This window comes from Sceloporus occidentalis, unplaced genomic scaffold (assembly GCF_023333645.1).
Source record: "Sceloporus occidentalis isolate IW3139 unplaced genomic scaffold, rSceOcc1.0.p SCAF_6, whole genome shotgun sequence".
NCBI classification, from domain to species: Eukaryota; Metazoa; Chordata; class Lepidosauria; order Squamata; family Phrynosomatidae; genus Sceloporus; species Sceloporus occidentalis.
In genome coordinates this window covers 94,870,342-94,895,498 of record NW_028316986.1, presented here as the reverse complement: position 1 = coordinate 94,895,498, position 25,157 = coordinate 94,870,342, and the positions used below count along the sequence as shown (strand labels likewise).

At 38.7% G+C, this 25,157-nt stretch overlaps 1 protein-coding gene across 7 annotated transcripts in view; it reads right to left on the bottom strand.

Annotated features, from left to right (window-relative positions):
- The window catches only part of PTPRK (protein tyrosine phosphatase receptor type K), a 468,792-nt gene that overhangs the window by 192,234 nt on the left and 251,401 nt on the right, over positions 1–25,157 (bottom strand). For all 7 annotated transcript variants that reach the window (XM_089530406.1, XM_089530407.1, XM_089530409.1 and 4 more), the window contains exon 6: positions 7,426–7,600. In XM_089530406.1, coding sequence (XP_089386532.1) covers positions 7,426–7,600 — 175 coding nt within the window. The remainder of the gene's footprint in view (positions 1–7,425; positions 7,601–25,157) is intronic.

Here is a 25,157-nt window from a genome sequence, read left to right as displayed (position 1 = left end):
AAACCTTGGGTTCCTAATTGAAAAGTCTGGTTTGCTTGCTTAAGTACAGTAATTTGGATCCTCATAACAAATTAGGAATCATTGTACTGTTAGAGCACCCGTAGGTAGTCACTGCAGAAGCTCAGGAACTTGAGATGAATCTTTCATCATCAAGTATTATTGCTTCTTACCACCAAGTCATCCATCATATGGCCGAGACAGCTTGGAATGATAGTGCTGGACCCTCACATTACTGCTCCTTGAACTCTGCCTCATCCATCTTTAGCATCATGCCTGATTTGCAGGAAAGTGTCATCTCTCCCTGCTGCAAAACCAAGTGTGAATCCGATAATGTCTCTAACCTAGAGTGCCACTCTAATAGTAATTGATTTCATTTCACTGTCATGCTCAAGACTTGGAAAACCATATATGGCAATTCAGGAGGAGGGATGATCAACTGTATCACAGCTACAGAGATTTCATGCTTTGCTGTAGAAAAGTCACACTTCCTTTTTACTCTCCCTTGCTATAGAGAAGTATGTATGACTATATATTTTATATTAGTGAGCACATAGGTTGACAGCGGAAACATACTGTGTACATAGACACAAAGTATTGATGTATCCTTAGGAACAGCATAATTCCTAACATTTCAGATTGTTCACATTGTTAGCTATTCTGTTTGACAATGTTAGGTGCTTAAATCTATATATTTAATGTATATACACCCTTGCACAGAAAGGGGGACTATTATTATTAACTCTTGACTCATCACTCAAACAATCTCTGTTTTAAACCCCCAACAGACCATAAACCACCCAAGTTTAAGTATAGTAATTCAGCTTCATCTGAATGCTCCTATAAAAGTTTAATAAATCAAAATGATCAAAATGCCCCCACAGTGGCAGGCTGGGATACTGTTTCCAATTCAAATTCTCTTTAATATATGGCTTCACTGACATCTTGCATTTTCTAGCATGTAGGATGAATTCCAAAAGGCTTCCTTTTTCATCATTACCATGCATTGGCCAACCAATCCAGCCATCAAATCAGTTGACAATCCAGCACAACACTACAGAGATGTCAAACTGAGCAGATTTTTCTTTTACACTCATTGGTGAGTGGCAGATAAGAATATTTTAACTAAATATTGTGAAAGCATCCTTGTTGGATTGACTCGGATAAAGCACTCTGGATTTTTTCTTCATCTAAGTGCTTCTTTTTATACAAACCATGTTCTGAGACAATAATCAAAAAAACTAATTGAAAACAGCATCAAAATGTAATGCCAATAATAATAATAATAATAAGATGATGATGATGAAGAGCAATCTGGGATTTTGTTTTGTTTTAATAGCGCAAAAAGGATAGCTTGAGTCTTGTCAAATATGTACAGTCTGTGTAAAATATTAACATTCAGTGCCCACACACATTTCCACATTTAGATTGTGCCAGTGATTTTATAGTACTAAATATCATTTGGTTTATTTTAATCTAATAGACAATTTTTATGATATCCAGGAAGCCTTTATACTTTATATAACATGCTACTTTTAGCCAGGTTTTGAAATTAGCATATTTGTTGTTATTTTGAAGCTAAATTAGTTACTTGTAATTAGTATTATTTGTGGACTATGGTGTAAACACATCCCTTCTCAAGGTGGAATGATAACATTTTAGTTACTTTTATAATAAGTGGAGCCTCATTAAAAGATGTGGAAAGGTGTGGGTTTTAACTTGAGCATATGCTCTGTTATGGGCATTGAGATTGAGTGAATGGAACAAGTATTCTGTAAAGGTGAGTGACATCTAGTATTCATATTTTTAAAAGCAATTTCAAAAGAACTTTTGCAGTCATTGTGAAAAAGGAGAAAGTAAAATTGTAAGTTATTTCAAAAATAATTATAATAGTAATTACTATGGGGGCTTGGCACATGAGTTCCAAATAATCACTTATAAATGGACATCCCAAGCTCTTCCTTTAATTGACTAGCATTAAATTTTAACAAAATGGTACACGTAAAACTGTTCCAAGCAAACTGCCAACTCACTAAGGGACCATCTTTATCTAGAAATGTGCCATGCCATGAAAATATTTCTTGTCATCCTTCTGGACACAACTAATTCACATTTTTAATGGTCTCTGAGGTAACATAGAGATAAATATAATTTAGGCATTATTATTTTGAAAATGATAAATGTCAGTCTAATTAAAACAACAACAACAACCAAAAACTCTGTTTTGTGTCATGAGGAGTCTAGGATCTTTGAGTCATACAATCATAAAGCTGGAAAGGATCACAAGGACCATCTTCTAAGCCAATTCCCCTGCCATGCAAGAATATTCTTCAGAGATGTTCAACGAAACTCGGAAAACCTTCAAAGAAGATTCCACTCCACTCAAAGCAGTCTCTTCCACTGTCAAAGAGCGGTAATCATCAAGACGTGCTTTTTAAAACTCCAATTCCACTGGTCCAAAACCTGTCTAGCGTGGTTGTACAGCAGCAAGCAACACTTGTGGGGCAGGAAGGTGTAGTTGCAATTGTCTATAGTGATTTAATACCCCTGACCTCATGCGCTATCCCACAGTACGAGGGATTCTAATGTATGTAACTGAAGCTGTGTGGGGACTCTTGGGAATGCCCCTGCTACCTTGGTAGGCAATTCTAGTTCTGCAAATAAATGAATAAATCTTTCAAAGTCCTTGTTGACCTCCAGAATGGGGAAATGACTAGGATGGTGCACATGACTGTTTCTGGATAAAATGGATTATCTAGATGCATTTCAATCAGGTTTAGGCCTCGTTGTGGGACAAAGACAGCTTTGGTGGATGACCTATAGGGGGAACAGGACAGAAAGAGTGTGATCAACAATGATACTCCTCTGGGTCCCCTTGTTTGGACAGGAGTTGGAGTCACAGTTTTACTTCCTTCCTGGAGGGACAAAACAAGAAAATGGCACTCGAAGACTCCTGGTTGTCTCTTTGGGAATTTGCCTGTGGGATTCATCAAAATTCAGATCTGCCACCTGTTATTTAACATATACATGAAACAATTGGGTAAGTTCAACTGGAGTTTTGACATTAAGCGCTATCAGTCTGCAGATGGCAACAAACTATATTAGGTTTTACTACTTCAATCCAAGGAAGCTCTTTTGATCCTAAACCAGTGCCTGTCATCAATAATGGACTTGACAGAGCCAAACAAACTGAAAACCAATTGAGGCAATCCTGTTATGATATGATAGCCCTGTTTAAATACTTGAAGGGATATCATATTGAGGAGGGAGCAAGCTTGTTTTCTGCTGCTCCAGAGACTAGGACCCGGAGTAATGGATACAAGCTACAGGAAAAGAGATTCCACCTCTACATTAGGAGGAACTTCCTGACAGTAAGGGCTGTTCGACAGAAAAACACTGCTTCAGAGTGCAGTGGAGCCTCCTTCCGTAGAGGTCTTTAAACAGAGGCTGGATGGCCATCTATCAGGGATACTTTGATTTAGATTTCTTGCATGGCAGGGGGTTGGACTGGATGGCCCTTGTGGTCTCTTCCAACTCTATGATTCTATGATTCTGTTCAGTCAAAAGATAGATAAGGGAATAGGAATTAAACCTGTACTAAATGGGGTTACATTCAATCTGATGGTAGAGATATGAAGCTTCAAGTGTACTCCTGAATTTAGGTTTGAGCCAGGTTTGAGCCAGGAAAGAGATGTCCAGAGTTATTTTTGCACAGTGAAGGCATTTGTACCAGATCTGACCATTTCTAGAGATGTTGTATCTAGGCACAATAATGCATGTCTTAGGTCTATTCTGTTTGGATTATTGTAGCACCCTCTATGTGGGGCTGCATTTGAAGAATGTTTGGAGAAGTTTCTTCAAAGGGTTGCAACTGAACTGGGTTCAGGCAACTCTCTTGTTGCAACAGGTCCATTTCCATACATAATTTAAAGTGCTGGTTAAAACCTATATTGCTCAGAGCCAGATCATCTGAAGGACTGTATTCTCCTATATGTACATACAATGTGATTTGAGATAATCTAGGGATGTCCTTCCCAGCACCCTCATAGCTACATCAGGTGGGGATACTGGAGAGTGCCTTCTTAGTGCGCCTAGACGCTGGAAATCCCTTTCTAGATTTGCAGCCTCTTTGGCATCTTTCTGCAGGCAGTTAAAGACTTATTTGTTTTAGTAGGACTTTGAAGACTGCTCAGTGGGAACGAACCTTGCATAGCATGCTGTAATGTTTTTGGTTTTTTCCCCCAATGGTAAATTTTCTAACTGATTAAAGTTTATTGACAGTTCAATTAAATTGTTTGCTTTTGTATGAGGTATTAGCTATATTTGTTTCAACTATTGTAAACTGCCATGAGTCCCAAAGTGGGAAAAGTAGGTACATACATACAAACAAACAAACAAACAATGACTTGTGGATCTCCCCAAGTCAACTTCTCTGACTTCATGTTTTGTGCTATTGTTCAATAAACTCTGTCCATTGGACATGATGGCTGGACTGCTGGGAGTTATAGATGAACACACCTGGAGGCCATATTAGGGAAGCATGCCCTAACATATTTCACTGACCGATGTTAGAATCGAAAAAGAGAAACAGCACTAATTATTCTTATTAATATGAAATAGCACTGAAGTCTTACATTCACAATGGTTCTCTAACTCAAACTGCACCAAAACAATTGGAAAAGATGCCATATTTTTTCATTCCCTAAAACTTAGCAAATGTTCTGGGTTTAACAGTGTCCAAATATTTACAATTTCACACAAATTTCAAGGTTGATAGAAATAAGTTATTTCTACTATTCACTGATTACATTTTCCATATCTGTAACTCACTCAAAAAGAGTCTGCCATATTATGTCTTAGAGGTACCCATCTTTCTCCTTCTTTTTAAAGAGTCACACACAGACACACACCCACACACCTATTCAAAATAAGAATAGTAAATATATCATCATCTTTAATGTTATGCATGAAATAAATCTTAAAAGACTGAGGAGATATATAGGTGATTTTCTTCAGACAAATTAGTATTCTGTGAATATTCTACACAGATGTTTTGTGGAAGAAGGGTCAGGCACTAGATTTGTGCTCTTGAAACCAATTAAAATTATTACTGCTCAGATCAATCAACAGGCTGAAAGCATTCCATTAATGATGCGGCACATCTTTGGGAAACATAATTTAACTATAAATGCTAGGTCTTCCTAGGATAGAGTATTCCTTACTGGAAAAAAATAGTTACCATGACTTAGATCCAATGCAATACTGTGTGTGTGTGTATGTGTTTATGTTGTGTATGTGCCTTCAGGTCATCTGTCAATTTATGGCAATCCCATGAATTCCTGAGCAATGAATACTCAGAGGTGGTTTTGCCAGTTCCTTCCACTGACCTATAGCTTACAGAGCCTGGTATTCCTTGGCAGTCCCTATCTTAGTACTAACCAGTGCTGACCCCACTAAACCTCCAATATCAGACAAGATCTGGTGCCTTTAGGTCTTGGTAATGAGACACTAGAAGAGGAGAAAGAACCTTCATTAACATGGTTGTGATGGATTGAACAGTAATGCAAACAGGTGTGAGAGATGGCATTCACATGCAGTCTGTACTGCATACACGATGGAAAAAAACCCCTCATATCTTTCCCTTGCACTATGTCTAGAGATTCATTTCTGCAGGCACAGTGAACTTTAATCTATTGTAATGACAGCACTGGATTCAGCCCCATATATATGCTATCTGCAAAAATAACTCTAAGTCGAGCCATGTCTAGGTGTTAGCTAATAATGATTACTCTGAATGGGAAAGGGCCATGGCTGAGTGCATATATTCTGCACACACAAAGCTTCTGGATCCAGTTTCTGACATCTCCAAGTATGCCTCAGTTAATATTCTATCTGAAACCTTGGAGAATCACTGTTAGAAGTGATCAGTCCTAAACTAGATAAACCAGATGTGTGACAAATATAAAGCAGCTTTCTCTGTTGTATTTCTGGAAAATATGAAAGTAATTCTCCACTTCAGATAGCAACAATAAAAAATATTTAAACAATGTAATATATTGCAATTTTAAAATTCTACACTGTTTATTTTTTTATTTTCATGCTGGCATACCAATTATTATACTGTACATCTTAAGCATACATTCTTAAACAAACATGCACACAGCAAGTTTTAATATATTTTATCCACAGCTGCTGATATTAATCTCAAATTTACTAATAATCACAGCTGCTGATATTAATCTCAAATTTACTAATAATCAGTATTGTCAAAGCTTGTCTTCTACAAGCTGAAGATATTCTTATTACTCAAAATGATATGGAAGCAACACTCAAGACATGACAAAGTAAATTGCATTTCATCGTATCTTTTCCCCCCTTCCTGAGGCCGAGAGAACTCATAGATTGATATTCTTCAGCATGAGAATCTACACTGAAATTTTCATTTGTTCCAAACAGCAACAAAAAGACCTTAAGCATGCCCTGTCACTTTCAGTTTAGGAAGAAATGCACTAATAAACTCTTACCCTTGGGTCATCTTTGACAATGGGCAATACTATGCCAACTCTTATTAAAGGGAATTCACATCAGTGGCCCAAAAATTTCTTTTAAAATTACCATCTTTTGTATCTATGTAGCAGGATGTCAGCTTTAAAGTGCCAGTAAGATACAGGACCTGTCACTATAGTTAATTTTCAGCACAGTTTTAACACCAGGGTAGCTTATCCCCCAGGGTATGTTTTTGACTAACGAGGTTTACTTGGTAGCTATCCAAACAAATAAGAAAACACTGCTACCCCATATTGCTTTCCAAGTATAACATTAAGCAAGGAACTTCGTGTACTCAGTCTTTAAAATGATACCACTAAGATATCAGCTAATAAAACAGAGTAGTTGAATTTGCAGACCTGGAAGTGGAAAAGCCATGGAATCTTTTGGCAGGGTACAGACTGCCCAGAAGAGGCACCGCCTCAGCGCCTCTCTCTGCTGTGCAGCTGCGCCACAGCATACAAATTGCGCGGCACAGCTGCGCAGCAGAAAAGGAGCTCAAAAAGTGGCTCCTTTTTGCTGCACTGCAAAGTGCCAAAGACAGTGCATATATGTTGCAGCTGCGCAGCTCTGTATGGAAGCTGCGCAGCTGCGACGTAATGGTTACATGCGCCATGTGTAAGGTGCTGCGTAACAGTGGCGCATGCGCAACGTGCTAGGGTTGCAGGGCAACCCTAGCACATGGTGGATGCGCCGCAAAGGGTCTGTCTCGAGAGGGCCTTTTAATACACTTGATTGCTTCAATATGAGAGATTATTTGTTTATTTGATGAATTTTAGAATCCTGTACAGGCATGGTTCCCCCACATTTTTGTATGCCTCATGACGAAACATCTTGCCAAAACTAGAATCATCTCCCTATGATCAAAAATAGACCTCTTACCTCGAACAATTAGTTGAGCAAAGTTTGAGACTCCAGATCCTCTCTCAGATTGAGTAACACAACGGTATAAATCCTGGTCTGTTTTTGTTACTTCTTGAAGCTTAAAGGTAGCAGCAAATCGTCTGTGATTGATATTTTTAGTTTGGGCCACTGGAATATCTTCTCCGTTACGTCTCTGGAAACAAAAAAAAGACAAAAAGGTTAGATAATTAAAATGTTGCATTCACAATCTGTATTGTTGCTTCATACACAATATCAGTTTATGGCAAATTTCACAAAATGTACCATTCCCTATAATACCTTGTACACAGATTTCTTTAATTCACATTGTGCTAATTATCAGTTTTCTAAAATGTCCCTTCTTAGAAGGAGATTTGTGGATTTTTAGTACTGTATCAATGTCTGCTCCCTAAGCTCTTTCACATCATGTATGTATGAATATTTTTATATTCTCACAATTCTACAAGCATATGTGGTTTTCTTTTTTACAAATATCAGCCAACGTATGTTTTTACTCCCCAAAGTAGGTAAATAAATTAACCTATATAATTTATCTGCTTTTCTGGGGACACTGCCAGAGAGAATGCCATCTCTATGGCAGAGGGTTTAGAGAGGAAAAGGAAAATGGCTACTGTTGAACTATTTTGGATGGTGAGATGTTTAACTCAGGTACCCTCCCCCTTAATCCAATTCTAGAACCTTCAGTAGTTCACTGTGATGCTTTTTATTATCACTTCACAGATAAAATCTCTTTGATAAGAGCTGACTTAGATACTGTTATTGTAACAGAAGTTGACAGTGGGATGTCCAGTAACTCTGTGAGTAGGATTACAATGGATTAGTTTCAATTGGTGAGTACTGCCCTTGTAGACAAGCTGCTGGGGCAAGTAAAGAGGACAATTTCTCCTCTTGATCCCTGTTCTTGGCTGGTCATCCAGGTAAAAATGTAGTTAGGTTTCAAATAAAAAGTATCATTAATGCATACCTCAGGGAGGGAAATTTTCCATCTTGATTAAAAGAAGCAGTAGTACGATCTCTTCTTAAAAAGCCCCCCCCCCCCGATCCCCTGGACTCCAACAACTATAGACCAGTATCAAATCTCCCTTTTCTAGGCAAGGTGATTGAGAGGGCAGTTGCCTTCCAACTCAAGGCAGTACTGATGGATACAAATTATCTAGATCCATTTCAAACTGGCTATCAGGATAACGGAGTTGAGTCTGCTATGGTTGCCTGAGTGGATGAACCTTGCCTGAGTACTGAACAGGGGAGTGTGTCCCTGCTGCTGCTTTTGGTCCTTTTAGCGGCATTCAGTACCACTGACCATGGTATCCTTTTGGAATGCCTGGGGGATTTGGGACTCAGAGGCAATGTGCTTTAGTGATTCCAGTTGTATCTCTCAGGCAGGTTCCAGAAAGTGGTATTTGGGGATAGCTGCTTTTCAAACAAGGAGCTCTTTGTTATATGGCATACCACAAGGTGCCACACTATCCCCAATGCTAATCAACATTTAAATAAAATCACTGGGAAAAGTCATCAGGAGGCATGGGGCAGGGTGATATCAGTATGCCTATGACACCCAAATATATTCTCTATGTCTTCTGACACAGCTTCAGCTAAGGATAGTGTGTCTCCTCTGAATGAACGCCTGGAGCAGGTAAAGGACTGGATGAGAAAAAACAAATTGAAGCTGAATTCAGACAAGACAAAGGTGCTCACTGTTAGGGATCCCAACCTGGGTTTGGAGGTGTGTCAGGCAGTCTAGATGGGGTTACACTCCCCCTGAAAAACTGTGTTTGCAGTTACACACACACACACAATATACATAAAACCCCCAACACCCCACAAGTCATTATCCATCTCAGCAACCATAGGCACAACTCAACAGTGTAACTCCACTTCTATAATGTGCACTGAATACAGCCATTACATTTTGTCTACCTGCTTGTTTAAGGGAACTTGTGTATGCATATAATACCAACAGGAATACTGCCATTCTCTCAGGAATAGTGAGAAGTTTTGAACTCTACAAAAGGATGACTGAAACCTACGTACTGATGTCCTGTTTCAGGTAAGACCAAAGGATAAAGGATAAAAAGTCTGCAAAAATCAAGGTTAGCCCCTAAAACCAATGTTCTGATTATGTCTGACCAGCAAAGCTACAAGACTTTCCCGCCCCCCCCCCCCCTGCTCTTCTGCTCTCTCCACAAAATCCCAAAGGCTGCTGTAGCTTCTAAAAGCCAGTTGCAATCAAGGACATGGCTTTGTTCCCATTTCTCCTTTCCCATATTGAAGAAAGCAAAAAAGAAGGGCACTGATGTGCACAGGCCCTAACATAGGCCAGAAATACATTTTCTACAGCCAGTACACAGATCTGATAAGTCGGTCCACTTTGCAAGGCAGGAAAAGCAGATTCCAAGCCTCGATACTAGCTGCAGTAATTCTCCTGAAACCAGTACCTAGGTCTTGAAGTTAGAGTCTAGGTTTCAAATCTTCACTCAGCCATGGAAACCCACTTCTACAGTTAGTCTGTAGAATCAGTATGTAGAGAGATCTTGTAGCACCTTTGAGACTAACTAATAATAATAATAATAATATGTTTTATTTTTATACCGCTTTTCCGAGGTGATCAAAGCGGTTCACAGAATCAATAAAAATTAACACATCATAAAAACAACATGCAATAAGACAAGCAAGATGGTGGTCAGGAGGAGGGCTTGTCTTCTTAGCAGGCGGAGGCCTGTTGTTGCTGGCCTGCCTCTCTCCCCCTCAAGATGGCGGTCGGGAGGAGGGCTTGTCTTCTTAGCAGGCGGAGGCCTGTTGTTGCTGGCCTGCCTCTCTCCCCCTCAAGATGGCGGTCGGGAGGAGGGCTTGTCTTCTTAGCAGGCGGAGGCCTGTTGTTGCTGGCCTGCCTCTCTCCCCCTCAAGATGGCGGTCGGGAGGAGGGCTTGTCTTCTTAGCAGGCGGAGGCCTGTTGTTGCTGGCCTGCCTCTCTCCCCCTCAAGATGGCGGTCGGGAGGAGGGCTTGTCTTCTTAGCAGGCCGAGGCCTGTTGTTGCTGGCCTGCCTCTCTCCCCCTCAAGATGGCGGTCGGGAGGAGGGCTTGTCTTCTTAGCAGGCGGAGGCCTGTTGTTGCTGGCCTGCCTCTCTCCCCCTCAAGATGGCAGTCGGGAGGAGGGCTTTTGGTGGAGTGGAAGCCAGGGACAGACAGACTATATATATATATATATATATATATATATATATATATATCTCGCTCTTTTCCCAGGACTGGGACTCAGTCTATATATGCCATAGGTATGTGAGAATGTGAATTCAAATTCAAAATCCTGTGGGTGTGAAAATGAAGTAGCAAGTGAAGTTTTAATTATGATCATTTCTGGACAAAGACATAGCTACTGGATATGGAAATGAGAAGGCAAGGTCAGTTTGGCCTTGGAAACTAGCCTGCAGGAGAGGAGAATAGATGAGTGTAGGGCTTCCCCATGAGGATGGGGTCAGATAGTGTTGAAATGCCAGGAAGGCACTGTTCCTACTCAATCCATTGCTGAGGCACTGTAGTTTATAGATAAATTCTAATGCTGCTGTTTCTCTTTCTAATCTACCTTTATAGTTCTTTTGTTCAAGGACCACTTTTCTGAGGTCTGACATGGAATGCCCAGGGAGATTGAAATGTTCTGCCACTGATTCCTGGTAATTCCCATTCCTAATGTCTGATTTATGATTGTTTATCCTCTGGTGCAGGGACTGGGCTGCTTGCCCGATGTAGAGTGCTGACGGACACTGGTGACATAGTACAGTGGGTCCTCCCCTTACGTGGGGGATTCATTTTGGATCCCCCCACGTAAGGGGAAAGCCTGTCAACAAAACCCCATGATTTGTTTGCCTTAAAGTCACTGTAAGTTGGAATCAATTTCAACAACAGAACACAACAAACAAAGAATTGGGGACAGGTGCAGAAATAACAACTCCCCATGGAGATGTTATAAGGAAACATCTAGTGTAATTAATACAAGATGTCAGGGTCATCCTGTGAAGCTAGATGACAAGAGATTCTGGACTGAAAAAACTTGGCATTCATAGAATCATATAGTTGGAAGAGAACACGGGGCCATCCAGTCCAACCCCATTCTGCCATGCAGGAAATCTCAATCAAAGCATCCCCAACAGATGGCCATCCAGCCTCTGCTTAAAGACCTCCAAGGAAGGAGACTCCACCACACTCCGAGGGAGTTTGTTCCACTGTCAAACAGCCCTTACTGTCAGGAAATTCCTCCTAATGTTGAGGTGGAATCTCTTTTCTTGTACCTTGCATCCATTGTTCCGGGTCCTGTTCACTGGAGCAGCAGAAAACAAGCTTGCTCCCTCCTCATTAAAAGGAACAAGGCTACCAAAGGCTATCAAGACCATTTACAGTGGTACCAGTCTCAGGTGAGATGTGGTTTTCTGCTAGAGATAAGAGGGATGCTATACTAGATAAATCTTTGATCTTATCCAACAAGGCTATTCTTGTGTCATATTTTATACAATTCTGTCGGAGCAGCCATAATTTTCTCATGAACTGGTCAATCAACAATGAATAAACCGTTACCAGACTTGATCAGCTGGATGTCAACAGTTCAGCATTATATTAGCAGTTTCGCTAATAAAATCAAGCAATTATCAAATCTATGCAGGTTGCATTATGAATATTCTAATTTCAATTAAAAAGCTCAAGTCGCCTCTACACAGACACATGAAGAAATTCTTTAGAGCTCCTGATAGGAGCTAACAGCTTCATGATCTAATAAAAAGTGTTGGAAACTCTTCCATCTTGCTGACACATTTCAGCAGTAGATTATGAATACTATGAAACATTTCATCACGTTGATCAACAGAAGTGTTATTGGTAAGATGTTACAATTTTTGAGCAAAGTTTTCTGAAAATCAATTTAATTTCCCTTTAGTCCAGGTACTCCACAGAGAGCAGCACTGAGATAGCTAAGGAATTTAAGCACTACTTCTAGCAACATGGGCAACATCAAGAACAATTTTTTTTTTTAAAAAAAGGGAGACAGCATACAATCAAAATAATACCCCCAAAAATCATTTTGAGCACTTTTGACTAGGAAATCTCAAATGCTCCTGTCATCTGCTACTTTGGGTCCCATACTGGGTGGAAGCAGGGAATTATTCAAATCCAATCAGATCAATCAATCAATCAATCAATCTATATTCCAGATTGTTTTTGAAAGTTTCCCTGTAGTCATATAAGGACTGCATGGGGAAAAGAAAATAGCATTTCCATTAAGTTTTCTCATACTGGATCCTGTCCTCTGAACACTCACTGAGCTACATTTTCCTCAGTTTTGCTTCGTCAGATCTTGCCCAATGAAAGAAGTCTTATCACCAAATCAGGGAGCAAGCAAATTTCCATTCCTTGTGCAGTCTCTATTCACTTCCAGTATCTGTTCTGGGAAGCTGGGAATACGTACTCCAAATCAGAATTTTGAAGGGAGTGGAGGTGTTGGATGTGATGGGAAAGGGAACATCCCTTTGTGGATCCAATCAGACCAAGATTTTGTTATATGGATGTATTTGATTGTATTTATGCTATGACTAAAAATCCACTTCAGGTCTTATGTAGAAAGATGAAGCCGTTAAGCATATCTTAAGATGGAATGATTTTTTTCTACACATGAACAAAGTCTTGGTCTGCTTGGATACACAAAGGGATGTTCCCTTTCTCATCACATCCAACAACTCCACTCCCTTCAAAATTCTGATTTGGAGTATTCCCAGCTTCCCAGAACAGATACTGGAAGTGAATAGAGACTGCACAAGGAATGGAAATTTGCTTGCTCTCCCGGATTTGGTGATAAGACTTCTTTCATTGGGCAATATCCAACTGGATCCTGGCCTGACCGCTCAGAAAGTAGAGGGGCAAATTTTGAAAAATATTTTAAATAAGTAGAATAAGTACAAACCACTGGTTTGCACTTTTGAAGCTCTAAATTGCTTGCAGTCAAGTTTACCTGAAGGACTGTTTCATTCCATATGTATACATCCATAATTCTGGCTTATTCTTCTATGTGAACACCTACCCACAAAGTACTGGGGAAAGTGTCTTTTCAATGGTGGCACCCTAGAATGGTGGCAGCAGATTATGTTACTTGGCATATCTTCTTTTCTGCATCACTAGAAAGTATGGGATAAATGTGATAGTTTCAACTAGAATAGATCTACTGAATCATTGTGTCTTACATAAGCCAACACTTATGCAAATTTTACTGATTAATGGATCTTTTCCATTTGGGACCGAAATCTGGATTAATATGGGACTAACAATGAGAGTAGTTAAAATTAAAAATATGAATGCAAAAGAACAACAAATGAAAATGATTGGAAGATGGTATAGGACTCTACATTGATTAGTATTTATAAATGACAAATTCCAATCAAACGGTTGGCATGGATGTGGAGCGAAAGGGATTTATATACATATGTGGGGGGAAATGCTCATTCATTCAAGAATTTTGGAGAAAAGTTAAGGGACAGATAAATATAATAACAGAGAAAGAGATACAATTAAGCAAAGAAAATTAGTTAACTTTTAATTTAGTAATCAAAGATATGTAAGAAAACAAATTTTAAAAACCACCAATGGAGTGATTGCTTTTGGATGGAAAAAGAAATTCAATCAGTGTAAGTCTTATTTGTTTAAATATGTGAAATAATATAAATATTATTTGATTATTTTAGGGAAAGAACGCTTAAATATATTGAAAAAAGTAAAAAAGACTCATGGAAAGATAAATGGGAAATTGTGATAAAGAAAATACAAGAAAAATGGGATATGAAGAAGTAAACAAATTAATTAATGATGTTTTGCATATCTCTGAGATTGATTATTAATTTAAATGGAATGTATACCTTCTGTGTGTCTATTTGTGGGAGTGGGGAAAGGGAGCAAAAAGGGGGGAATTTTATTATGAATTACAGATCATATAATTTGTACCATTTACTATATAAACAATAAATTGTGTTTTTTTAAAAAAATAAGAAAGAAAAAATTAAAATAAAAAGAGAAAAACAAAAAATGGGATTAATATATTAAATTCAATTAAATAGTTGTTAGGGTCTCTATTGTTAAGGATATATATGTTCTATTTGTTTTCTATTGCTCTATTTAAGCTGCTTTTTTATTTATTTATTTAAAACTGTTTTACATCTTCTTTCTAATGAAACCACTCTTATACCCAGAAATCTAAAGCCACCCAGAGAACACTGATGCTATCGGGTGGGGTACAAATGTCACAAATAAGCAAATAATAACTTTGTCACACATTCATTAGTGAAACCAATTATTAGTGAGACATACTATCAACCTCTCCTGTTAAAATAATAAACAAGAAAGATATTACATTTTTCGTTATTCTAAATGTTTTATGAATGAGCAGTGGAAAGAGAGTAAACAGGTAGAAGCACTGAGCTGTTTTTTCTGCCTGTTTTTTCTGCATTTTAAATAGCTACCTTCTTTCTATTATTTGAGTCAGTGGGTATATCCTCAAAAATATTCTATGATCCTATATATTATGCCAAATTCTCTTTAGAAATACACCTTGATAAGTAGAAGCTTAAACTGAGGACCTTTTTGTCAGTTCGTAATATATCTACCATCATCAAATTTAAAATGATAGATTATGAATACAGATATAACTCTAATACAGGTCTAAATCCAATTTAGACCTACTTATATTAGACAAAACAAATACAACTAAAGTTAGTTGTGATGAACAAATCTTACTTATTTTAATGTGCCTATTCCAAGGAGATTGAATTTAGCCCAGTATTAGAAATAAAGATGCAAACTCCCTTATCCAAAGGTTGTTCTTTTTAGTATGTGTCTTCAAGCCATTTCTGATTTATGGTAGCCCCATGGTAAACTGATAATCAGGATTTCTTAGAACAATTGTTCAGAGGGGGGTTGCCATTGCCTTCTTCTGAGGCTGAGTGTGTGTGTGTTGGCCCAATATAACTCAGTGAACTTCCATGGCTGAGTAGGGATTTAAAACCTGGTCTCCCAGTACTACAGCAGCATTCAAACCACTACACCACATTGGCTCCCAAAGGTATCTATGTATATTTTATTTTCTGCAATGGAAAAAAAATGAAAAAGGAAGACAGATGTTGAAGACAGAAAGAGCCTAAGGTTTTATATATAAAACAACAGTTTTATTACCTGGACTTCAAAATAATACACACACACACACACACACACAGTAAAACTGAAGAAAATATAAAAACCAATCATCATACCAAAATATGTCCTGAACAAACTCTCAGTAGAATTCACTGACAATATAAGAAACAGATTTGCACTCTTAAATGTAATTGACCAAGAACGAGAAGAACTATGAGTAGAAGCCAGGGATGCAATAAAGGATGAATGCAGACAGACACTAACAGTAGTCAAAAGGAATAGAAGAAACAATGGATGACAAACACTTCAAGTAGTAAAGGAAAGAAGAGAAGCAAAACAAAAGGGAGATAGGAACAAATTCAAAACCACAAATGCAACAGTACAAAGGCTGGTTAGAAAAGACAATTACTACCATGACCAATGCAAGGAAATAGAAGATAATAACAAAAAAGGAAGAACAAGAGACCTTTTCCACAAGATCCAAAAATTAAAGGGATGTTGAAACCAAGGACTGGGATATTCTATGACAATAAAAATAACATAATTAAAGACCAAGAAGGAATAAAAAGACGCTGGAGAGAGTACACAGAAAAGTTATACAAAATAGATGAAAATATGAAGGATGCATGGAATGAAGAGCCATATGAAGATGAACCTCAAATTCTAAAAAGTGAAGTACGTAGAACCTGCAGTAAGAGAAATAGGGAAACAAATCACCAGGAACAGATGACATTCCAATCAAACTACTACAATCCATACTGACATTATCAACTCCAATCCTAACCAACATATGTCAACAGATAAGGAAAACAAAACAGCCACCCTCAAGTCTCTATCTCAACTCATGCAACCATGTGGCTCTCCAAAACATCCTATCCTCAGTTACTCTTCCCAGTTTCTGCAGGTTCATATCTGTGACCTCCTTGAGTGAGTGAGTGAGTGAGTGAGTGAGTGTATCTGTCTCTGTTTTTAATTAGAAAGCTTATAGGAAGAAAGCTGATAGGAAGAATGTACACCCAAACAAGTGGCTTGCCCCTATAGGCATGGGTGTAGTATTTGAGGCTGCCCAGGAATAGAGAGCAAAAGCTTAAAAATAGACAGAGCCTCATGGCCCAGCCTTGCCAATAAGGGGGTGGAACAAAAGCTATTTAAGCTATCTTGCCCCCCTTCTCGGCCTCCTTTCTGCAAGTTGCATCCTGCCCTCCAGCCCTCAGGACAGTATGGACTTGCTCAGTCACTTCGGGGCCAGGTAGGAATTTTCTCCCTTTTCCTGGTGTCTGTCTGTCTGTCTGTCTGTCTTTATTTATTTATTTATTTATTTATTTATTGTTTGCCTACCTCATACTGTTGCTACGGACTGATAAATGGCTTGTGGCAGGATGCTAAATACGTTCCCCTTGGCCTTAATGGGGGGTGGGGGAAGGATCAGTGTACACCTAGGCACCCCACTGAGGTGAAAGGTCTGGCTCAGGGCAGCCTGTACATGTCAAGGAACATGGGGGCTGCTCTGGAAACAGCCTTTGGGGAAGTTATGGGAGTTTTGCCCTCTCTTACAAACTCGAGGGAGTTTGGGAGAACGTGCCTCATATCTACCTCCCTATGACTGGATGAGGATACAATCTAAGTGTTCGGACTGCCCTCAGAGTCTGGTGTTTCGCCCAATAGGAAGGCTGTGCGATAGAATGGATGATAGCACCCATTCTGTTCTCATTCCACTCCCTTTCATCATGCCCCCATCACATCCCAATGGGCAATGTGGTAAGGTCCATGGACTGCTAAAAAGATAAATAAATGGGATCTTGGAACAGATCAAGTCTGGACTCACCAAGTGACATAGCAGACGGGCATGAAAGAGCAGCCTGAGTCTGCTCCAGCCGCAAGCAGGTCAGAACCCTGCTGACTGCAAGCCTGCTCCCAATGTGGGCAGTGAATACAGGGGCCAACTGGCGCTGCCAGGAGTCTGTTTATCCTGGCTCCTTTTTGCTCTGGTCTTAAGGAGAGGAGCATGGCTTCGGCTGCTTTGGAGGCATGCATAATCTGAACACAATGCCTCCAAAGTGGCCAGAAGCTGCTTCATTTTGACTGTCTCTTTCATCCCCAAGACAACTAAGCTGCAACTGTTGTACTTTGGCTGTTTCAGGAGAAGACATGACTCACTAGAAAAGGCAATAATGCTTGGTAAGGTAGAAGGCAGTAGGAAAAGGAAGAAAACTGCAATCCAGATAGATAGGTTCAATAAACCCCAGCCCTAAGTCTGCAAGATCTCAGCAAGATTGTTGAAGATACCATGACTTGGCGGTCTCTCATTCATGGGATCAGCATGAGTTGAAGCTGATTTGATGGCAGTTAACAACAACAAACTACTCCCTTATGAACTTGCTTGTGTATTGAGATCTGCTGGGGAGGCTCTTCAGGGAAGGACCTGTCACCTCACAGGTACATGTGGTGGGACATGGAAAAGGGTCTTCCCAGTGCTGCACTCAGGCTCTTGAAGTCTCTTTTCAGAGAGATTAAATGGTGCCCTCACTATTCACTTTTCTCAAATAGATGAAGACTTTTTTTTCAACAGGCCTTTGAGGAGTGATTACTTAGGCAGGGTGAACCTTGTGCATTTTGCTGGAATTTTCTATTTGTTACTTTTGTTATTCTGTTGAATTATTATGGTCTGTTTTGTAACTGGTTTTCATTTTTGATAAGTTTAACAGCTTTCTAACTTGTGTATTTTGTGAAGTTTTAACTTTTTTTTAAAAAAAAATCTTTTGTAAGCCACCTTGAGTCCTAAACTGGGAAAAGAGCAGGATATAAATGATGACAATGATGGTAATGATAGCTGGAGATTCTGGGAGTTTTAATCCAAAGAAATTCTGAATGCAACCAGTTTATTTCATGGAAAACTAACAGCTGCCACAGTCATAAACCAAACCGTAAAATGTCAGGAGGTAGAAAAAAAGAACCATAACACATTATGCATGGTCAATGATGTATCCTACAGCCTTGTAATCAGTGAAGAATCTGACAATAAAATTCCCTAAGAAGTCATGCAATACCCCAACATCAGATGCAGTTAGGCATTCCCAGAGAGGAACTACAGAGCAAAAAACAACAAAACACTGAGGGTATAGAGAGGGAAGCTTAGGGGACTCTTAGCTATTGTCCGCCAAAGGACCTAGTTAATTGAGGCAGAATTAAATACAAGCAACTTCTCATTTGGGGTAGTTACAAGATAAAACAACAAGGAACTGCAAGCTAAGAAGCCAGAGGAAATGATCCCATTTATCTGAGAAGGAAAAGCTCTCTTCAAGCCTAAATGACAGAGATGCCTTCAAAAGATTAAATGTAGAGTGACAAGAGGGATTTCATATACAAACACAGTGAGTCTTCACTGAAGTTCCCAGGAAAATTCTGAAATAAAATTGTATAAAGAATAAAACTGAAGCACTGGTGTGTCTGATGTTACTAAACAGTGGCATCTCCAAAACATTATTTTAATATAACACAGACTATCAAGAATTTCTGAAGCATTACCAGTTGCTCTGGCAGAGGATTCTGGAAGCTTTTGTCCAAAAATAATGTTTCCAGTCTCAGATATATTACACAGAGATGCATGGGCACACATACACTTATTTTTATTTGTAACAGTCACAACCAACACTAAAACAAATCCTTTATCTTGGATGTTTGTCGATTTATAAAGAACATATTATTTAAGTATATTATCTATCAGTCCCCAGCTATACAGGGATATGAAAATAGTGTTCAGTGTATAACTACAGTGAGTTCTTGTTATCTGCTAGGGTTTGGTTCCAGGACCCCCCATGGATAACAAAATTCATGGGTATACAAGTCACATTAAATACAATGGCAAAGCAAAAAAAAAAAAAAAAGCTACCCCGAAGGAAGAGGCTCCTCCCTCCATAACTATCATCTTCCGGCCTGTAAGGGAGTGAACAGGCAGGCCCAGCTCCACCAGGGCTAGCCTGAAGAAGAAGAGCCCTCCCTCCAGTCCATCTGCCTTTGTCCAGGCCTCAGAGGGAGAAAAGAACCACTGGACCTCATCCCCTTTCCCAGCACCATTCCCTTCTCCTTTTGTGTCGTGTCTTTTAGATTGTAAGCCTGAGGGCAGGGAACCGTCTTATTAAAATAATAATTGTAAGCCACTCTGATAGCCTTTAGGGCTGAAGGGCGGGGTATAAATACCATAAATAAATACAATAAATAAATAAAATGGTGTTCCTTATATAAAATGGAAAATTAAGGTTTGCTATTGGGGATTTATATTTTTTAAAAAATATTTCTGAGCCGTGGATGCTTGAATCCATGGATAAAAACATCAGTGGATAAAAATCCATTGATATGGAGGGCTGACTGTGCCCTGTGTTTTTTCTTCTCACATCTGTGTCTGCTCTTACTTACTGTATATACTCATGTATCAGTCTAGAAATTTAAGTAAAAAAATTGACCCTAAAAAAACTGAGTTGACTTATCCATGTAAGTAACTGTATCTTAACTCTTAAAAGAAGGAATCATCTCCTGCTGAAAAGCAAGGGAATAATATGTGAAGCACTGACCCCCTCTACTCTCTCATCCACCCAGTCTTAAGAGTAAGAACAAATAGATATGTCTGCTGGAATTTTGTAAGTTCTTTGACATTGTTTTGCTTTCCTCCATCCTTTAGATCCTTTGCTATGTGCCCCTAAATTATAGCAAAATTCATAATTTTGGCTCCAAAACTTGCTCTCAACTTATACATGAGGTTGACTTACAGTAAAGAAAATGTCTAGAGTTCAGCAGTAAAATGGAGAGTTGTAAGTATGGACTTATTTCAACAGCAATACTCAGGCCATGAAAAGCACATTTAATCACTAACAGTCACATTTATGGAGAGGTGGGCATTTAATTCAGTGTTTTATTCAAAATACTTAGTATGTTCTCCACACTGTAATATCTGGCTCAGTGCCTACAGAGAAAGCTCTAGACATCTTGGATGCAACAATTTATTAGGCTGATTAAACTTCACTGAAGTCTATAATGTCTAAACTGTCCAGCAGTATATTGGATCACATCCCTTTGTAAGTAGATATATTTTCATACTGAAAATACAAGTCTAGCAGACTGGATGTCTTATTGAGTAGAATACACCTACCCACACAGAGACCCACCCACTCACAAGGGGCACATGTGGATTTCCTTAAACAGGCTACAAGCTATCTTAAAAATATATTACTCCACCAAACTCTTGCCATATCATCAAAACAAAAGAGAATAATTAAACAATAATCTTAAAAACAAAACAGTATCAAGGAAACAATGATGCAAAAATAGTGAAATTAAGGATCAAGATTCTAGGGCTGCAATCTTCAACACATTTATAACTGGAGTATGTCCCGGTGAAAACAAATGAATTTACTCTTGTGTAAACAGGCACAGAACTCTGCTGCATGAGTACACTCAAATGACAGGTTGAGTGCGACAATTGTATCAGACACTAACCTAAGGAAATTTACTTTACTTGAGCCACAATTGTTTTCTTTTTATTTAATTCAGAAAGAAAGAAAGATGCACATAAAAAAACAGAAAGAGAGAGAGCCACCAGACCCTGCCTCACCCCCTGTCAGAACCAAAACTGGAGGTGAGTACACAGTGGAAGCATCTAAAGCACATGTGTACTTTATCAACATAATTACTAGTATTTCCATTAGGGTTCCTAGAGTTCTAGTGGTCTTTATATAAATTGCAAAGGTTTAAGAAGGGGCATTCAAGAAAGAGAAACTTAAATAAAGAAAGAGGAGGGAGAGTTGTAAAGTTAATGCATACACAAAAAGGGACTGGCTTTTGACACCATGGCTATCTGATTTGGTAGCTACGGCAGGAAAACATACAATGATTGCCCCATTGTCTTGCACAAAATCTTGGCTGTCACATGTTTTTTAGAAATAAATTTGAGACAAGAAATATACAGTATGCCTGTGCCATATGCGGGCACACCAGCTTTCACCTTACGCTGAAGCCACACAATGGAAGCAGCAATGGCGTGCACACCCGTGGCACACTGCATTCACAAGCCACATTGTTTCCAATGGGGTTTGAGCATACACAGTATTTCCCTTACACAGGAGGGAGGGGATCCCAGCGTAATGGAAGGACCGACTATATGAACAATTTGTCATAAACATTTTATTCACCATTCTAATTTCATCTAATTAAATCTTCCTGGGTGGGGGGGTGAGGCTGCAAAAAAGTTTTTTCAAGCATTTTTCCATCCCTCCTAACCTACACATCTTTAGAAGCAAGAATAATGAATGCTAAAGAAACAGTGTTTATACAAATTATGTTAGTGTATTAACTGTTGGGGATAACTTTCCAAGCTGTGTGCAAAATTAAGTGGATTTGTGATTTGTTACACGTTTGCTTTAATCTTGTTGTAGTCCTAACTAGAGTTGAGTTGTTGAACCAAATGAATTTCCTTACATGTTGACTCACCATTCAACAACTGGTTGGTTAGGTTTATTCCTGCCTGTAAAGGTGAGCATCTCACTTAACCTGCTGGAGTCTGTATTTGAAGAGGTGACATAATAAAGCTCTGTTTCAAATGATATGATTCAATATATATCACTTGGCTGAAATGCAGATGAATACTGCAAGAGCTTGTTTTTATGCTCAGAGTGTGCATACGGAATACAAACAAATTTTTTAAAATTCAAACTCACAGGAGACAACTATGATCAAAGAAAGGGTTTATTTGATATTTTATAATACTCTGTATTGTACTTTATTCTCATTGGAAGCTGCCCTGATCCAACCAGAGAGGTTGGATATAAATAAAAATTATTATTATTGTTGTTGTTGTTGTTGAAAGCTGTTTTGGGAAACACTATCAGGAGAACTGAAAAAGTAAACTGGAAAAATAAATGTAAGAGCTGTAATAAAGAGACATCTACTGATGAATGATGTAATGTTGGCCATACTGTAAGATCTAGCTAATTTGCAGAATTGTGTTTGGATGGACTGAACCTGCAGCAATCTGCTGAATCATGTGTCACCACAGAAGTAGTGAAGCAATGAAATAGAACAAGGCAAGACACAAATTGCTTACAAGACACTGACAGTAGGGCGGAAGGAAGGAAGGAAGCCAGCCCGCCCAAGAAGATTTTTATGAATTAACTTTATAGCAAGAGTGAGAAACAAAGAAATGTGACGCAAGAAATCTTTGAAAGCAATGCCATGCACCAGGGTATCCAGCACAGACTGATTTAAGGAAGTGATGGATTACAACCTAAGCAAAGTACTATACTAGAATAGTCTCACTTGTGATTTTGTGTGCGTGTGTGTGCACTTACATCTCTTCAAGTTGCCTATAGCCTTATCGCAGCCCTATGGATTTCATATATTACTCACTGGAAAAAACAAAGCAAACCATAGACATTGGAACAGCTCAAAATGCCAGACCTGCTTGCAATTTCAGCCAAAGACTAATAATATTTGCTGTCACTTTTCCTTCTACTACTACTCTAAATGTTCTCTGCTACCCACTTCTGCTTCTGCGATGCCTGTTGGCATTTTAGCTACTTTGAAAAGAAACATTTCTAAGTACACACGTATTACAAACTGGAAGGACTTAGAAATTCCTAGAGATAACATATCAATACAATTCATGAATAATCAAAAAGTCAACACCACAAATATGGAGGGATGAGTGTAGTAAAATGTCCTGTACACTTTAGAAAATATTAATTCCTTTGTGAGGAACAAATTGATAAATATGTGTGCACTTTAGAAACAGTTTCGAAATCTGCTGGCTATTCCTAGTAGGAAGCAACACCAAATCATAGTTCCCTAGAGTATGCAAGTACAGTATAAAATACCATTATTAATACCTGTTAATTCCATTTACTGTCTGTAGCTCAGTCATGGAGAAATATTTTGTTTCTTGCTTTTCAGACTACAACAGCAATCAAACATGGTTCACTGTGATGGCAACAACCCTAGGGAAACCTCAGGAGGACATGCTAAACTGTGGTTGTTCTGAGCCAGTATGCTTTTTTTCTTTTAAATGTTGTTACTAGGATTTGATAGATTTTCCTTTCAGTTTTCACTCTGTCTCCCACTTTTTTCTTTTTTTAAAAAATCTACAACTAATTTCCAAATTGATGCTAAGTACTCCTGCCAGAGCTTTATGGTCCCTTTCATTTTTTCTTGTACTTTGCTCTTCCCTCCCTCTAACTATCTATGTCATAATGCTCACCTGAGCCCTATTTAAAAGACAAGGATCTTAATTTCAGGTGGCATACATGGGAAAAGATAGTTTTTATACATACACTAAATGTTCCTTGTGGAAAAAAATGTTTCTCTTCTTTGAAAGAGCCTTTATAGAAGAGATACAAGCAAGAGTTTTTTTAAAAAATCAGTCTGATGCCACATGAAAAGACAATTAACTTTTAAAAGAACATTAGCTCATCTGTAAGAATTATTCATTCACAACAAAATCATGTATAGAAATACATTAAAGACAAAATGTTGAAGATTCTCTGCAGCCTCAAAGATACTGTCTGGACAAGAATGATTCTAAATTCCCTTTATGGTCATGATAAATGTGAAATAAACAAAAGTAATAAAACAGTGCCAAAGATCAGCCCATGCATGATTGATTTTGCTACAGATACAACATATCATATTTATCGCTAGCAACTTTCAACATTCAAACAGGATGGGTTAAATCAGTGGCTGTAAACTAGGAATAATAATAATGGTGACCAAAATTAATTGCAAGATTAAGAAAGTCCTCCATGTAATGGCATATTCCCAATAAGGGTATAATGTGCAGTCCAGTTTGTGTAGGTTTAGCAGATCAACAATGTATGCAACTACTGAACTGGAAACTCATGGTGTTGCTGAAAACTTTCCTTGAGGCTTTTCCACATGACCAGTCAAAGCATATTCTGAACTTTGTTCAAGCTTTGGCAAGTGCCTTTTCGATGCCACTGCTCTTATGGTGTTTCTGGTAATAATAGGATGGTGGAAACGGACAGAGATGACAGTTCTGGCCCTCTAACATACATACCCTTTTAAAATCTGGGAAACTGGCAAAATTCTAGGGAAGTACAAGTTTCATTTTAAAAAGTACAGACCAACAGGAATAATTGGAGGTGAGCCCTGCAGCTATTCCCTGCCTTACTATGGTGTGGCTTTTATTAATTACTTTTAAAAATATTTTTGTAAGATCTTTCTAGAGTTTGAGAAAGTTATTTGAAACAGAATGACAGGCTGAAGCCACCCAGAACTGAAAAGGTGTTGGGATGGTGCTCTGAGATCTAGAACAGTGGTTTTCAAACATTGGGACAGAACCCTCTGGGGGTGGGAACAGTTGCTCAAGGAAAGAGCGAAGACCTAGAGGCCCTGATCCCTCCTCTACATCTTCCCAAACTTTTTCTGTCCTGGAGGGAAAGAGAATGGGAACAAGGTCACCTGTAGCCTCTGCGTGAAAGAAGAGGAGATATATTTCCTTTAAAAATGTTAAAATATGAATATAAATGAACATCTGAACAAAAAATACAAAC